Source organism: Leiobunum rupestre, chromosome 10 (genome assembly GCF_980474605.1).
Source record: "Leiobunum rupestre chromosome 10, qqLeiRupe1.1.hap1, whole genome shotgun sequence".
NCBI classification, from domain to species: Eukaryota; Metazoa; Arthropoda; class Arachnida; order Opiliones; family Sclerosomatidae; genus Leiobunum; species Leiobunum rupestre.
The window spans coordinates 37,236,306-37,249,440 of record NC_143393.1 but is presented as its reverse complement, the minus strand read 5'-3'; the positions used below and the strand labels follow the sequence as shown (position 1 = coordinate 37,249,440).

Sequence of the window (13,135 nt, the reverse complement as noted above, 5' to 3'; positions counted from 1 at the left end):
TCTATCATTGCCACCAGTATTATGGAAAGGCCCCTGTTATTAGAGATGGCCATGAGTCTATCCGATTTTTCGAAAACAGCGACTTAAGTATAGAGCGAGATGCCATCTATAAATGGCTAAGGAAGCTAAAATTCAAAATAGCCAATTGATAACATGGATTAAACACTAAAGGATGTTCCACGAGCTAAGATTTCAATGCAGAGTTCGCGTTGGCTCGGTCGTATAACGTGTTTACTCCCCCGCGCTTAACTCCCCTAGGGGCACCGGATATGATTTTGTAGCGCCATCTCGTATTTTTTTAAATCCATGATGATAACGTCGTCAGAGAGCCATTCTAGAGTATTATATTTAGACAACTTATACTCTATTTAGTGGGCTTTAACCCAAATTATATATTCCATGTAAAAAATGTTTAAAATTACTGTATATTATTTTTTAACCAATTTACAAACGATTCAATCAACCGCCTTTTGGATCTTGTTTTGATGTCGACGATAGCGACATCTGTTGAAAAAAGAGCTACTGGACGTCGAGTCGACACTTGCTTTAAAATAAGAACAAAGATTGTAGTAGATCAAATATTTTTGAAGAGTTACGAGTAATTTCCTTAGCCGGTTAAACTGAGAAAATTATAATATTTATCGCTGCAGCTACAATAGGGGGCGATACTTTAGGGGCCTTTTTTGTGTAATACGGAAAAGCACCCAAGGAGTTTTCATTGGAGCTGCCATTGTTTTGTTTTAACAGAGGCCTGTTTGATAATGAAAATTAAGCAATTATTGTACTTAATTTTAATTAAAATCTTATATATTTCAATAGACAGAAATACCTGGGTAAAACATCGGTAATGTAGTTTTGTAAACACTTCTCAGTTTATTTTTGCCTCCTTGTTTGGGAGGGTGCGCCATAGCTTATCTCTTTTCTCGCTCATGGCGCTAGTCTAGAACGATAGTAGAAACACCCAATTCTTCAATTAGAGGAAGCGTACCCGCCCTGAAGAGGTTTTCTCACTTGAAACCTTTATTGTTTCATATTTAGTGTTTATTTTTTAAATGCACCCTTAAGTAACATATAAACAACACTATCCGAGCTATAAATTAATTATTTTCGTTATAGTCTGGATATTTATTCAAATATAATTTCTTAATAATGAGGTACGTGGTTTTAGATTCACGAAAGAGGTTCTAGTAGATAAGATTAATTAAAGCACTACCAAAGCGGGGATATTTTTATTAGTGTGAAAATTCCTCAAAAACCACTGTATTTCACACTACGTGTAACACGTGGTTAGAAAAATGAGGGGAGGGAATTATATATTGCCCCAAATTCCTGAAAAGGTTATACTCCCTTTAAAAAAGAAGCGAACTACTTTTTAGCGCGGCAGAGTTCACGTTTTTATAAAATACCTGTAAACATTTTTATGGGGGTTGGAAGATAAATCTGGAAAAACCAATTTCCCCCCTCCAAGTCCAAAAATGTATCCCCTATTTGCTTTGGTAACGACCAACGGGGTGAATTAAAATTATATTAACTAGTTTCTTGACGCGAAACGAAGTTTAATAACTAGTATTTAATTTTGGTTCAAGTCTGAAGTCTAAGATGGCGGAGGGCTCTAAAACTTGTAATTCTGGTTACTTTTTTAACTCTTTATTCGAAAGTAGCTGTTCGTAAGCTCCTCAGAAACATGATTATTTGCAGAAGCACTCTCGGAGCTGACATAGCTGAGACCCCCAACCATAGTCCTAGAAAACCTCCAATGTCCGCTATTAGATTATTTAGCTGCAAATATTTTCAGTTAATAATCGTAAAAAATCGCTGAATCGAAACAAAGATAACCTTGTACTGGGCTTCGAAAGTTATGATCGTTGTCTTGGGACTTCCGTATTGTACATTCACTATACATCGTGATTTTGAACTGAAACAAAAGTTAAATATATACATGTTTTGAGTATTTTATTAAATTAGTATCATAAGTAACGTAAATATAGTGTAACTAACCCTATGCATTAAAATACTGAATAAAGTAAAATCAAACGAAGGTACAAATAATTTTTTAGCCACTTTGTGGAAATTGTAACCGAGTTTCGCTTTCACTCACACACCTGATGATGCTACCGAACGGTAAGCGAAACTAGTCGTGACCAGCATTTTAAATAAAATGTTCTTTTAATTTTTACTATGCAAAAGTGGTTTGATTTTACTTTATTCAGCATAAGTAACGTATTATTACGTTAATATGACACCTAGGAGCAACAAACACAAGGAGAACGCAGCTAGCCTTTATACACGCTAACGCAGAGTTAATTGTGTACAAATTTCATTGGACGAACCTTTACGCTGAACGTTTTACGGGCGGGGGGAAGACAATTTCCGAATTTTCCCCTTCCGACCAATGAAAAATGTACCCAAGAAAATGCACGACTTTTGACGGGTTGCGTTCTCTTTGTGTGGGGTGCTGTGTTTGTTGCTCCTTGATGACACTAACTATTCTTCCAACGCAATTTTTTTAATGCTATTCTGTTTCACCAATGACCATATAAATCATAACGTGGCTAAGGACTGACAACTTTCCGTGTTTTGTTATTAGTCTTTTGATGTGTCAGGTAACGATGCCTGAGAAATCAGACTTTTGAACAGGGCAGCCAAGGACTACTGAAAAATGAAACCCTCACTAACCATTAAAACCTTTCGCTTCGTTTCTGAAGATAATTAATTTCTTAACACCATCAAACTAACCGGACTTAGCTTTGCCAACGAATTTATTGTCCAAAAACTTTCGATTACTCAATAGCTCTATGACAGAGTATCATTATATTATCATCATTAATATAAATCTGCCAGTGTTAATTATTTATTATTATTAAAGTAAAGCTCTGCTCGACGAAAAACTCCTTAAAGGCCGACTACATAAATCTTCGGTTTACTCTGTCTTTCACTGGAAGTAGGCTGACTGCATGGCACACGTGTATTGCAGTAAGCCTACTTCCAGTGAAAGACAGAGTAAACCGAAGATTTATGTAGTCGGCCTTTACAAATAATGCCAGCAATAGTTGATTTTATAAAATAAAGTAAGAGCAACATTTAAAGGCCACGTTACTTTATAAAAAGAATCATCTGACAGCCTTTGCCATTTGTTACTCTTTTAAAAGGAGTATAAATTAGGACGTCGATGGTGAATCAACAGAATGCGTGTTTTTGCCACTAGGATCGCTGTTTTTTAAGGTCTAAAATCGGGAGAAGCCTCTTCCAACACCAAAATGCGAAATTCTGTTAATCAGCTCATTGTGCAAACACGGAGAAAATAGGCCAATCGGCGTAAGTTGGTACAAATTATGGGAATGTGGGCTCCTCCCCCATTTACGCGGCTTTCTAGCGGCTTAAATATATACTTAAAGCAAACACAGTGTTTCTTTTTCGAAGATAAGAAGTAACCGTACTTTTTTCCGAATGGTGGCCTAAATCTGTCCGCTCCACCGAAGCGGTCGCCCATGCGGCCAAAGTTCCAATCTTTGGGGATTTGAGGAGGCCCATTGTCCATCTGAGGATTAAGCACATTTTTCAAGATTATATCCTTGGGCGCCTTAGTAGACCCTTGAACCAATAAACTACCGCACCCGAATGATAAGCAAACACGCCCTTCTTCAAATTGCATCTTTTTTCACCCTTTTAAGGGGGAAGACTATTGTGGCCATTGTCTACTTTCGCGCTATTTCAAGCTAAACTCTTTTAATTTTGTATTTTAACTTATAAAATTAATATTTAAGTGTAGAAAAGCCTCTTGTTTAGTGCCTAAAATAATTTTTACAATATGAAATTTAAAATTTATTAAGTTATTACGTTATAATTCGGACCCCCGTAGCTAAACAAGTTGGGCAAGCGCCCGTACTACCCTTTAGCTAGAACCTTATATCTCGTTAACTATTAATATTAGAATTATCAAAATTATTTTATGCACTAGAGGAAGGTTCAGCCTAATAAGAAAAATATAATTCAATGATGTAATTGTTAAAACAGAAACGTTCAGCTTGAACGAAAAAGAGGCTTTTACTATATTCTTCCCCCTTAAAGCATGTACAATCCCGATTAAATGTTTCTGGCCGTTTTCTCTTGACAGTCATTTTGTTTGTATTTTATGGAGAGAACCGACTAGCGACGGAGGGCTTTTTGGAAAGAATACCTTCACGAAAATAATACGTTAGCACCATTTGGCCGTGATCAAAGCCGGAAATAGAAAAACCACTCCAAAATGACTTCACGAAAAAATCAATACATTATATCGTGCCTACTAGGGGTGTGTATAATATTTGGTGAGACCAAATAATTCGATCGAATACCAAATCGAAAGCGCTTGGAAAAATTCGCGAATATTCATTTTTCCTGATCAAATAGTCGAATATTAGAAAAGGGAGGGGAAAAGTATTTGGTATTTTCAAATAGTTAGCAAATTGGTTGAATAACCGCGGGTCTTTTTCTAATTTGTTGCTCAAGTTTCAAGGCCATCAAAGGAGAGCGCAATTAAAATTCCGAACTAGTCCTTATTTCTAACACCTCTTTAGGCCGGAGCGGCCAGGAACATATAAAGAGTTAGCTTGCGCGTCCATACTCTGTGTATTAAAACTTTTTAGCGAAAGGGAGAAGGTGTTTAATTGTTTATTCTAGCGCCTATTGGCTAGATTATTGGCGTGCACAGTTTTCTGTTTTGGAATTTTCTAGAATTAAACCGGAAAACTAAGATCAAGTCTAAAACCAAACCGGGATAAAGGTTTAAGTAATTTTGTGGTTATAAGAGTGATTTTTGTGTAAAAATTTGAACTTATTTGAATGGTAAGTCAAGAATTTATGAAATTAATTAATAATTATTTTTACAAAAGATACTAAAAATCTAAAATGTGCCATATTGTAGGTTTCGGTTGAGAAGCGCATATTTTTAGCCAAAGGTCCAAATTATATTATTTTCTTATTTTGCTATTTGCAACTAAAACGTCCCGTGCTTCCAATCATTATTTATTTTTTTGTTTTATAAATATTCAAATACTCCCGTTATTTCGATTCTTCTTCTTTTTTTTTTTACAAATATGCAAACTATTTGGTTATTTGAAAACCAAATACGTTGAATTATTTGATATTCTAAATTCTGTTTGGTATTTGATCAGTTAACTGACTTGGATTTTTGCCCTAAAATATTCGACCAAATTATTTGAAGTTTTAAATATTCGATTTGGTATTTGGCAGGCCTCGAAAAACATATTTGATATTCGATTCAATACTCAAGTGCCTACGCTTGTTCGACGCGTGATCATGCTCAGAAACCCAATCTAGTTCTATTTTGCAAATTGGATTCGAACTTTTGAACATGAAAATTTCATTTTTAAGGAAAACAAGAGCAAGCGTGAAAGACCGTAAAAAATTATCGCTCGAAACCAGGCCTTTTTTGCTTTACTTCATATATTAGCGTCGAAAGGTCATAAAATTGTGCATGATACATTTTAAAAACGTTTACGCGTGAAATCATCGCTACATGTTAAGGTGTACAACAAACCTGATTATAAAAATAATAATTTTAAATACCATATTTTCTGTAAAACTCAAATGAAATCACTTCATCACTTTTATCACGTTTCCAAAAGTATTTGGAAGGTTATAATATATATTTTATGTTCGGCAATTTTTCTATAAACTATATTCCCAGAAAGAACAAAGCTGCAATATTATATTGGGTGGAAATCTTTCCAATGTCGACCACAAGCGGCGCTGTCATAAAAGAAGCAAGCGCGCAATCTAGATTCGGTCCAGTAGTTTATTCGTCGAAAGTAGACCTACTTCATCTTCGCCAAAGGGTCTTCTTTCTCTGGTTTGGCTCATCCTCTCCGACTCTGTCGTTATTTCGTAAACAAGTCTCCTGTGTGGATGAAATTTTATCAATTACTTTAATGGAACTACGTCAGGAAAGGAAACGTGATAGTTTTATAAAATGCCTTTGGAAACTTTTATAACCTTTTATATTAAGGCCGACATAGCTAGCTCGCTTCGTGGACTGAGAATTATGTAGAGGGATTCACTACTACGAACAAACGTGGTGGTTTTTAAGCCGACGCCAACCGTGTTCTATTGCAGCTTGGACGAATAATTACTGCTTGGAATCGAAACCTAAGCAGAATCCCCGGTTCCACAATTGGCATCGGCCGTCAGCGCTTCTACCGAGAGAATCGCGAAATATTTCTATCCAAATACAAAATACATGCGTAAAAATATCAGATGACCTACATTAATAGAGGTGAGGCTTTTGGAATTTTAAATAACTATAGATTATTCAGTAATAATTGATGTGGGATGGCGGAGTGGTTAGCCTCGCAGCAAGAGGAGCCGGGTTCGATCTCAGCTTGGGGCACTGGGTAAAAGCTCGGAACAACTCCTTCTGCGTAGAGTTTGCAAGTTCTCTCCCCACTGGTTGAAGGAGTTTTCCCCCGAGTTCTTCGGTTTCCCCTTCCATAAAAACTTGTTGAGGTTAACGGTAATAGTTAGTGTAGGGAGCTTTTGGCTCGCGTGGCATGTAGGGCTTGCCACTACCCTCCTACGTATTGTAACCCGGCCACCTGTTTAAAGGCATAATAAGTCGCCTTGGGTATTAGCCTTTCTATAATAATGAAAGGGTGATGATTTAATTAATTTTAATAGGAAGTTCGCTTTAATGTTTTTGCATATATAGTTTGTGTGAAGGTTTAAATAGATAATAAATTTAAAAATTCTTAGTCAAAATGGAAATATAGGTGTAAGCTTTGACGACAGGGATGAGCTAAGAACGCTAGGCCTAACGTCGTCCGCTAATATTGGGCACGTGTTTAGTAATTGGATAGAAATATTTCCAATACTTGACACTACGGTGCTACAAGCGGCGTTGCCGTAAAATCACCAAGTGCGCCATTTGTTTCGGGTCCAGTAATTATTCGTCCAAGATTGCAGTACAGAAGCAATTTCTTCTAATGGTTGAATTAAGTCTCGTCTGCTCTTTTTGCACTTTGGGCTTATTGACTTCCGTAAATGTTATGATTTAAGCATCTTCTAGTTGCTGAACCTTTCGGTACGTTTTAAAGCCTTCTCAAATTGATTTATCTTCTATTTTTTCAGTGGTATACGTGATCAATTTAGAAATTGAAATTAAGCCCGAATTGAGGCATTTATCCCAAGGACGTTTATATATTACATTAGATAGTTGAGTGTTTAAGGAAAGTGCTCGCGCCGAACCTTGACCTTTAAAATGGTTAAGCATACGTTGAGATCGAAATCGAAATTGGTTCCAACAGAATATTAATTTCTATGAAATACCGTGGCCTTATTTATTTCTGTTTTTTTTTCACTTCTGCAATACTTCCTCAGCTCTCTTACTAAATTCGTCCATAGGCTTGACTGCACTCAAGAACCAGTTGTGCAGTCTTAGCGTATTTATGGAAAGGCCTATTGTAACTAACTTTATGTGTTTCTACTTAACCACGGTTCACGGCATTAAATAGATGCGTTTGAATAATAATAAAGCATTGTCTATACACTGAATATAACTTTCGTGTACCCGGCTTTACCGAACATATCTACCCTTAACTAAATTTAATAACCAAGAAAACAGCGCAAGTGACGGGTCATTAAACACGAAACTAGAACGTTGTAATAACTGTCCCAACGCATGGCACCGTACCCCATATAACCAGCGGGTTAATGACAATATTAACCAATTATACGTTGATTACCTAATAATTTGCCTTTTATTATACGGAGGAGTGTCTATAGGAGAAGGCTTTTAAAAAAATTGCAAATAATTTAGGCTTTTTTCGTGTGTATGCCTAAATAATTAAGAAACTCGGTCTTTTGGCTAAGACCAAAGTGTAGTAGCTTGTATAAAGCGGATACACCTAGTTATTAAATTAATAATTATTCAATTAATTAAAGTTGTTTTGCCGACTGTAACTTTCGAAAACCACAGTCAGGGTATAACACATATGGTCAGAGATAAGTGGGTGTGTATACCGATAAGGGGCACCTGCGGGCGGGGGAAACGGGCCCCTATAGGGGCCCCCTTTTGCGGCAATATTCGGCGGGGTCAAAAGGTTAGCTGATTTACGAGGTCAATAGGTTATCTGCCCCTATGGACACGATGCAAACAATAAATAGGTGTGAAACGGACCCCCCTATAGGGGCCCCCTTTTTGCGGCAATAGTCGACAGGTCAAAAGGTCAATAGCTGGGGGCACCCCATTTTAGGGTCAATAGATGATTTACGATGTTACCCTCATAAAACCTGGGTCAATAGGTTATCTGCCCCTATGGACACGATGCAAACAGCCGTTAAATAAGGGTGAAACAGGCCCCTGTAGGGTCCCCCCATTTTGCGTACATTTTCGGCGGGGTCAAAAGGTTAGGTCAATAGGTTAGATGATTTACGATAGGTTATCTGCCCCTATTCCGCAGGTGGTGTGGACTGACACGATGTTATGCAAACAGCCGGCCAGTCATAGTTAATAGCTGGAGGCACCCCATTTTAGGTCAAAAGGTTAGCTGATTTACGATGTTATAACCCATAAAACCCAAGGTGTTAACCCATTTTAGGTCAATAGGTTATCTATGGCGGTGACACGATGTTATGCAAACAGCCTACCCGTCATAGTGAATGTCGAGTTGGTTGGTTTTCGCCGACAAACACTTTCGGCCCCCTAAGCGTACCGTAAAATAGCGGGCGGTCATCGGTAAAAGTGTTTTGGGAAAAAAGAGCAGAGTGTATACAAATTATAAGGTTTTATTAAGATATTTTTCGAGTACAGGCTGTATAATACGATTTACATTGAAAATACGTCTTTGGAAATGTATTTTATTTATATCATGGTAATTACGTCGATCTTCGTAGGGTATATACCAAAGTTCACTCAAAGGGTTGAAACGAACCATCTGAAATTAGCGTTTTTACGAGCATTTTCATTAAATGTTCTACCTCGAGGCGTTTGATGGTAAGAGTTACGTTGTCGCCGGGTCCCTCGGGGGTGGTTGTAGGTCCGCCGGAGATGTATTTTTCGGATGGCGGGATATCTTGGCCCTCCAAAGCGGCGGGTGACGGACAGTTGGGATAAAATTTGTCGTGTTCCGTTTGGGGTACGTCGCCGGTTTCCCAACTGCCTAACTGTCCGTGGCAGAGGTAGCATTCGACTATGCCGTCCGAGTCTACGGCGAAAAGTCCTGCGTGGGCCAAGTCTTCCTTGTTCACGTGTACGTTGTCCCATTGCTTGAACGTTTCTAGCCGACCGGTTACGGTGCTGAGATCCTCGTGACTAGCCATCCCGATTCTCTTTGAGCTACGGAATAATATTTCTGGGTCTAACCCCCAAAATGACGTAATCTATAAAAATGACTCACTAAAGATGACGTAATCTATAAAAATGACTCACTAAAGATGACGTAATCTACACCATGAAACGTAAAGATTACGTAGATGCGTTGTGGTTTTCATAAGCCAGCCGCTATGGGAAAGAGGAAGATGTCTCCGCTTAGGCTACCAAAGAAATGCGGGATATGCTCGGAAATATACCGGTCCGTGAGAGGTTTCAAACAACATTTAATGACACATTTATCGTGTAACACAATGAAAGAAGATTCGGATCTGGCGTGTGATTGTGATGAGAGTGAATCGCTCCATTACACGGAGGCCGAGGAAATGTCAGATGATAAAATTATCGATTATCTTAACGAACTTATTGGGACATGTAAAAAGCGCGGTGCCACAATGGAATCAACCGAACCAACTACATCTAACCTGCCAGCCGAATTAAAAATGCCGACTGAAAAGGAAATGGCTGCTCTGATTTATTTTCAAGAATATTGTAAAACTAATCAAATTCATAATATTAAAACCGCTGTAAAGAAAATGTGAATAAACGTTTTTATATTGAATACATTGTTATTTTTAAAGGTGACCGTATAAAATAATTTTTACATTGATAAATTGACACTTAATATTTTTAAAATAAGTTTATAATATTTTTCTACCGTGGGCGAATGAATGGACACAATGAACTATTAATTACGTAATCTAAAAAAAATGACGCGAGCAATGAGAAATAACGAGTCGGATTTATAAGATAATAAAAAATATTTATTTTATAAGATGATATATTACAAAAATTATTTTTCTTTTACGAGTCAAAAAAATATTATAGTGTGATACAAAAAAAAATTAAAATGGACATCGTAATTGACTGTCTATTTCAGCGCGGTTCTGGGTAATCCATTCGGCGAAAAGTAGACTTCGTTCCAAAGAACACGGTTGTCGGGTGTTTAGAGTTTGATGTCGGAATAGACATTTTACTGGCGGGGGCGTATCAAAAGTCGCAGCTCGGGGACAGTCAAAAGTTTCCAAATCGTATATGGCGGTCTCAGTATAATCGGCTAAAAATTTACACTTTACGTCTCCTTTTGTAAAAATCATATCCGCACTCGATACCGCTGATATAAGGCAGGCGGGTAGTTTATAATAGGGGAGATACCCCGCGGTCCAGCAAATACCGTGAAGGTTCCTAGACACCCAGCCGTTTTGTCTTTTAATGGCGTTCGGAAGTTGTTGTACTGGATAGGGTTGTTCGAAAGTCCAAGCTTGAACGGCGGGAGGGGTCGATACTGTTGATATAGCTAGTTCCTTCACGACAATGTCGGGGGGCTCTCCGCCGGAGCGCGAGGCGGATTTTCCTAGTAGAAAGTCAAATTCGACAACGGCCATTCTCGCCATGCCACCGACACGATACTGAGGGTTTAGTTAGGAATAAAAACGGGGTATAGTCGCGCGACGGGAATTTATACTCCGTTTATGATGACGTAACAGGTTGTTAAATTTTCTCGTGGCCATTATATCATTGTTGACGTCTCTTCGTGAAAAACCCTTAAAGAAGCTTTGGTGACTTCTACGTTTTGATCGGTGACGTATATAAATCACGCAATAATGTCCGCAAATGACGCTCGTTGTCGATTGAAGTCGCCGCTTGGTGGGCGTGATTTTTCTCGAATTTTGTTTTAAAAAAAGTTTAATGGCTGGCAAAATGGGCCGTAGCGCCAAAGAGTCAAAATACCAAGCCCGTTTTAATTTATCAAGGTAAATCGCGACCCAATGGCTGCCGGGTTCATCGTGGGGGTCCAGATTTACAACCAGTGACGCTGGAAAACTATTAATCTTATCGGGTAGACAATCCGAAGCGAATACCCCCATAAAATTGCGCGTACGTCTCAAAATGTTTAAAATCTCGGATCCGCGCATAATTACACGTTTTCAATAGAAACGTTACGATCTTTGTCTACGCTAAAGCTGGCTTGAAATTCGGCGAAAACTACGCAGCTTAACGTTTGCGGGACTGGTTTAGCGAACGAAAGCTCCAAACGCATCTGTCCCTGTCTGGAGGGGTTCCAATAATGACTCTCACCCGCGCTATGGTCGTTTGAAATGTCGAAGACGTAAAAAGCGTAGCCCCCGGCATAATCTCCCCGGGAAATATCGATCCCGGTGTTTCTATAATGAATTCCGCTACCCGTGAATAAAGTATGATAGGCTTGAATATATTGTCCCGCGTCGTAGTTTGGCGTAATAGGTTTCGAATCCACACCGTCAGAATCCACGTAAAGAGCTAAACTCGATAAATCTTGATGTTCGAAAGCGTACGGGTTTTTTGCCAGGGTTCCATTGTAGGCTTCGTGATCCACCAGCGCGACAATCAAGCGAACCGGGAGGGTACCCAAATATACGTTGGGAATAACGGTGTTTCGGATATTCGAGTTGATGGTGAATATTTTAGTTTCGGTGCGAGTAAAAGCGTACTTTGCTGCTGCTCGTGACAAGGCGTTTTCGTGAGCGATAAGTATTTTGGGTGCAATTTGTACACGACGTACCAACAAGCTCGCGTCCGTAATGATAATTTTATAGTCAACCCCGGGCTTCGGCGTACCCATTAACGCAAAACTCGCTTTACTTCGCGATAGTTTAATACGTAAATCTACGCCATTAATTAAATATTTTTCGACATTGAGCGCGTCAAGAAACAGCGGACCAATTAAATCTATTTCTTTCGACTGATCCGTGAATCCTTTCCGCTGTTTAAAACCCTCGTTGGCAGTGACCGAATTCATTTCGCCGGGGGTATCCTTGTACCACAGCGCGCCTGTTAAATGGGACGCTTTGGCACCCTTGTCAAAATTTAACAAAGTTTCAATGTACGCCCTATAAGCGTACGAACAAGCTGACGGAGACAGTAAGGTTCCGTTAAGGTAAACTTCCGCGTGATTAAATAGCGTGTGCAAAAAATTGTTACACCCCCCTACAACATCCGACGGTAATAAACTTTTGCCCGCGTCATCGGCGACGATTTTAGCTTTAACAAGTAGGTACGTAAGCGGTAAATCAATATACTCGTGCCCGCTTCCAGGAATATTAAACTCGACGGTATCGCCTCGCAGCGACGAGATGGGTTTGAAGGTGGTCCATTTTCCTCCCTCAATTGACGTTTGGATAGGCGCGGATTGAAAAATATCAAGTTCACTTTTTAACGCTTCGCAATGACCCATAATTTTAGGAGAAAATATCAACGACCTTTCTAGCTCGTTTCCTGCCTACTAATGATTTTTTTCCACCGCGTTTTGGTCTTTTCTTAATTGTTTTAGTTTTGCGTTTACGTTTCCCAGTCCCGTATTGTTGTTTGAGATCATCGTACTTTTCTGTAAGCCTCCGTTTGGTAGCTTCACGTATGGATGACCCCGTCGAGACATCAGCCAAAACTTGTTTTCCCGTGGAGAGGGCTTGGCCCCCCAAAAATTTCGCCCCCCGTAAAAGAAACGGTTTCGCTAGCTTGTACAAGCCGGAGAAGAAACTCCCAAACCCGCTTCCGAATTGCCCGTGCCCCCGCTGATACGGCGATCCCACGTATACGTCGGGAATAGCGCCACCCGCCTGAGTGGCATAATATTGAGCGTACGGGCACGCTACGCAGCGTCTTTTTTCAAGAACGTGTCTTAAGGGCATCTTGGACGCAAATGAAGTTTTACTGTTAGATTGCCAAACTCAAAAGGAGCTGGTTTCCCATAAACATCGCGTAGATCTATTTGGATAGTATCAAAGTATTTCT

At 39.2% G+C, this 13,135-nt stretch overlaps 2 protein-coding genes across 2 annotated transcripts; both read right to left on the bottom strand.

Moving 5' to 3' along the window:
- Positions 1 to 1,597: 1,597 nt before the first annotated feature.
- LOC149925567 (uncharacterized) lies at positions 1,598 to 5,886 on the bottom strand. The gene is made up of 4 exons (XM_090159697.1): positions 5,821 to 5,886; positions 3,438 to 3,538; positions 1,837 to 1,915; positions 1,598 to 1,779 (listed from the first exon to the last, which is right to left on the bottom strand). The coding sequence occupies exons 1-4, from the start codon at positions 5,860 to 5,862 to the stop codon at positions 1,648 to 1,650; spliced, it is 354 nt and encodes a 117-aa protein (XP_090015823.1). The 5' UTR covers positions 5,863 to 5,886; the 3' UTR covers positions 1,598 to 1,647.
- A 2,839-nt stretch (positions 5,887 to 8,725) lies between these two features.
- LOC149925566 (baculoviral IAP repeat-containing protein 3-like) lies at positions 8,726 to 9,364 on the bottom strand. Its single transcript, XM_090160961.1, has 2 exons — positions 9,001 to 9,364; positions 8,726 to 8,930 (listed from the first exon to the last, which is right to left on the bottom strand). The coding sequence occupies exons 1-2, from the start codon at positions 9,313 to 9,315 to the stop codon at positions 8,772 to 8,774; spliced, it is 474 nt and encodes a 157-aa protein (XP_090017087.1). The 5' UTR covers positions 9,316 to 9,364; the 3' UTR covers positions 8,726 to 8,771.
- Positions 9,365 to 13,135: the final 3,771 nt, after the last annotated feature.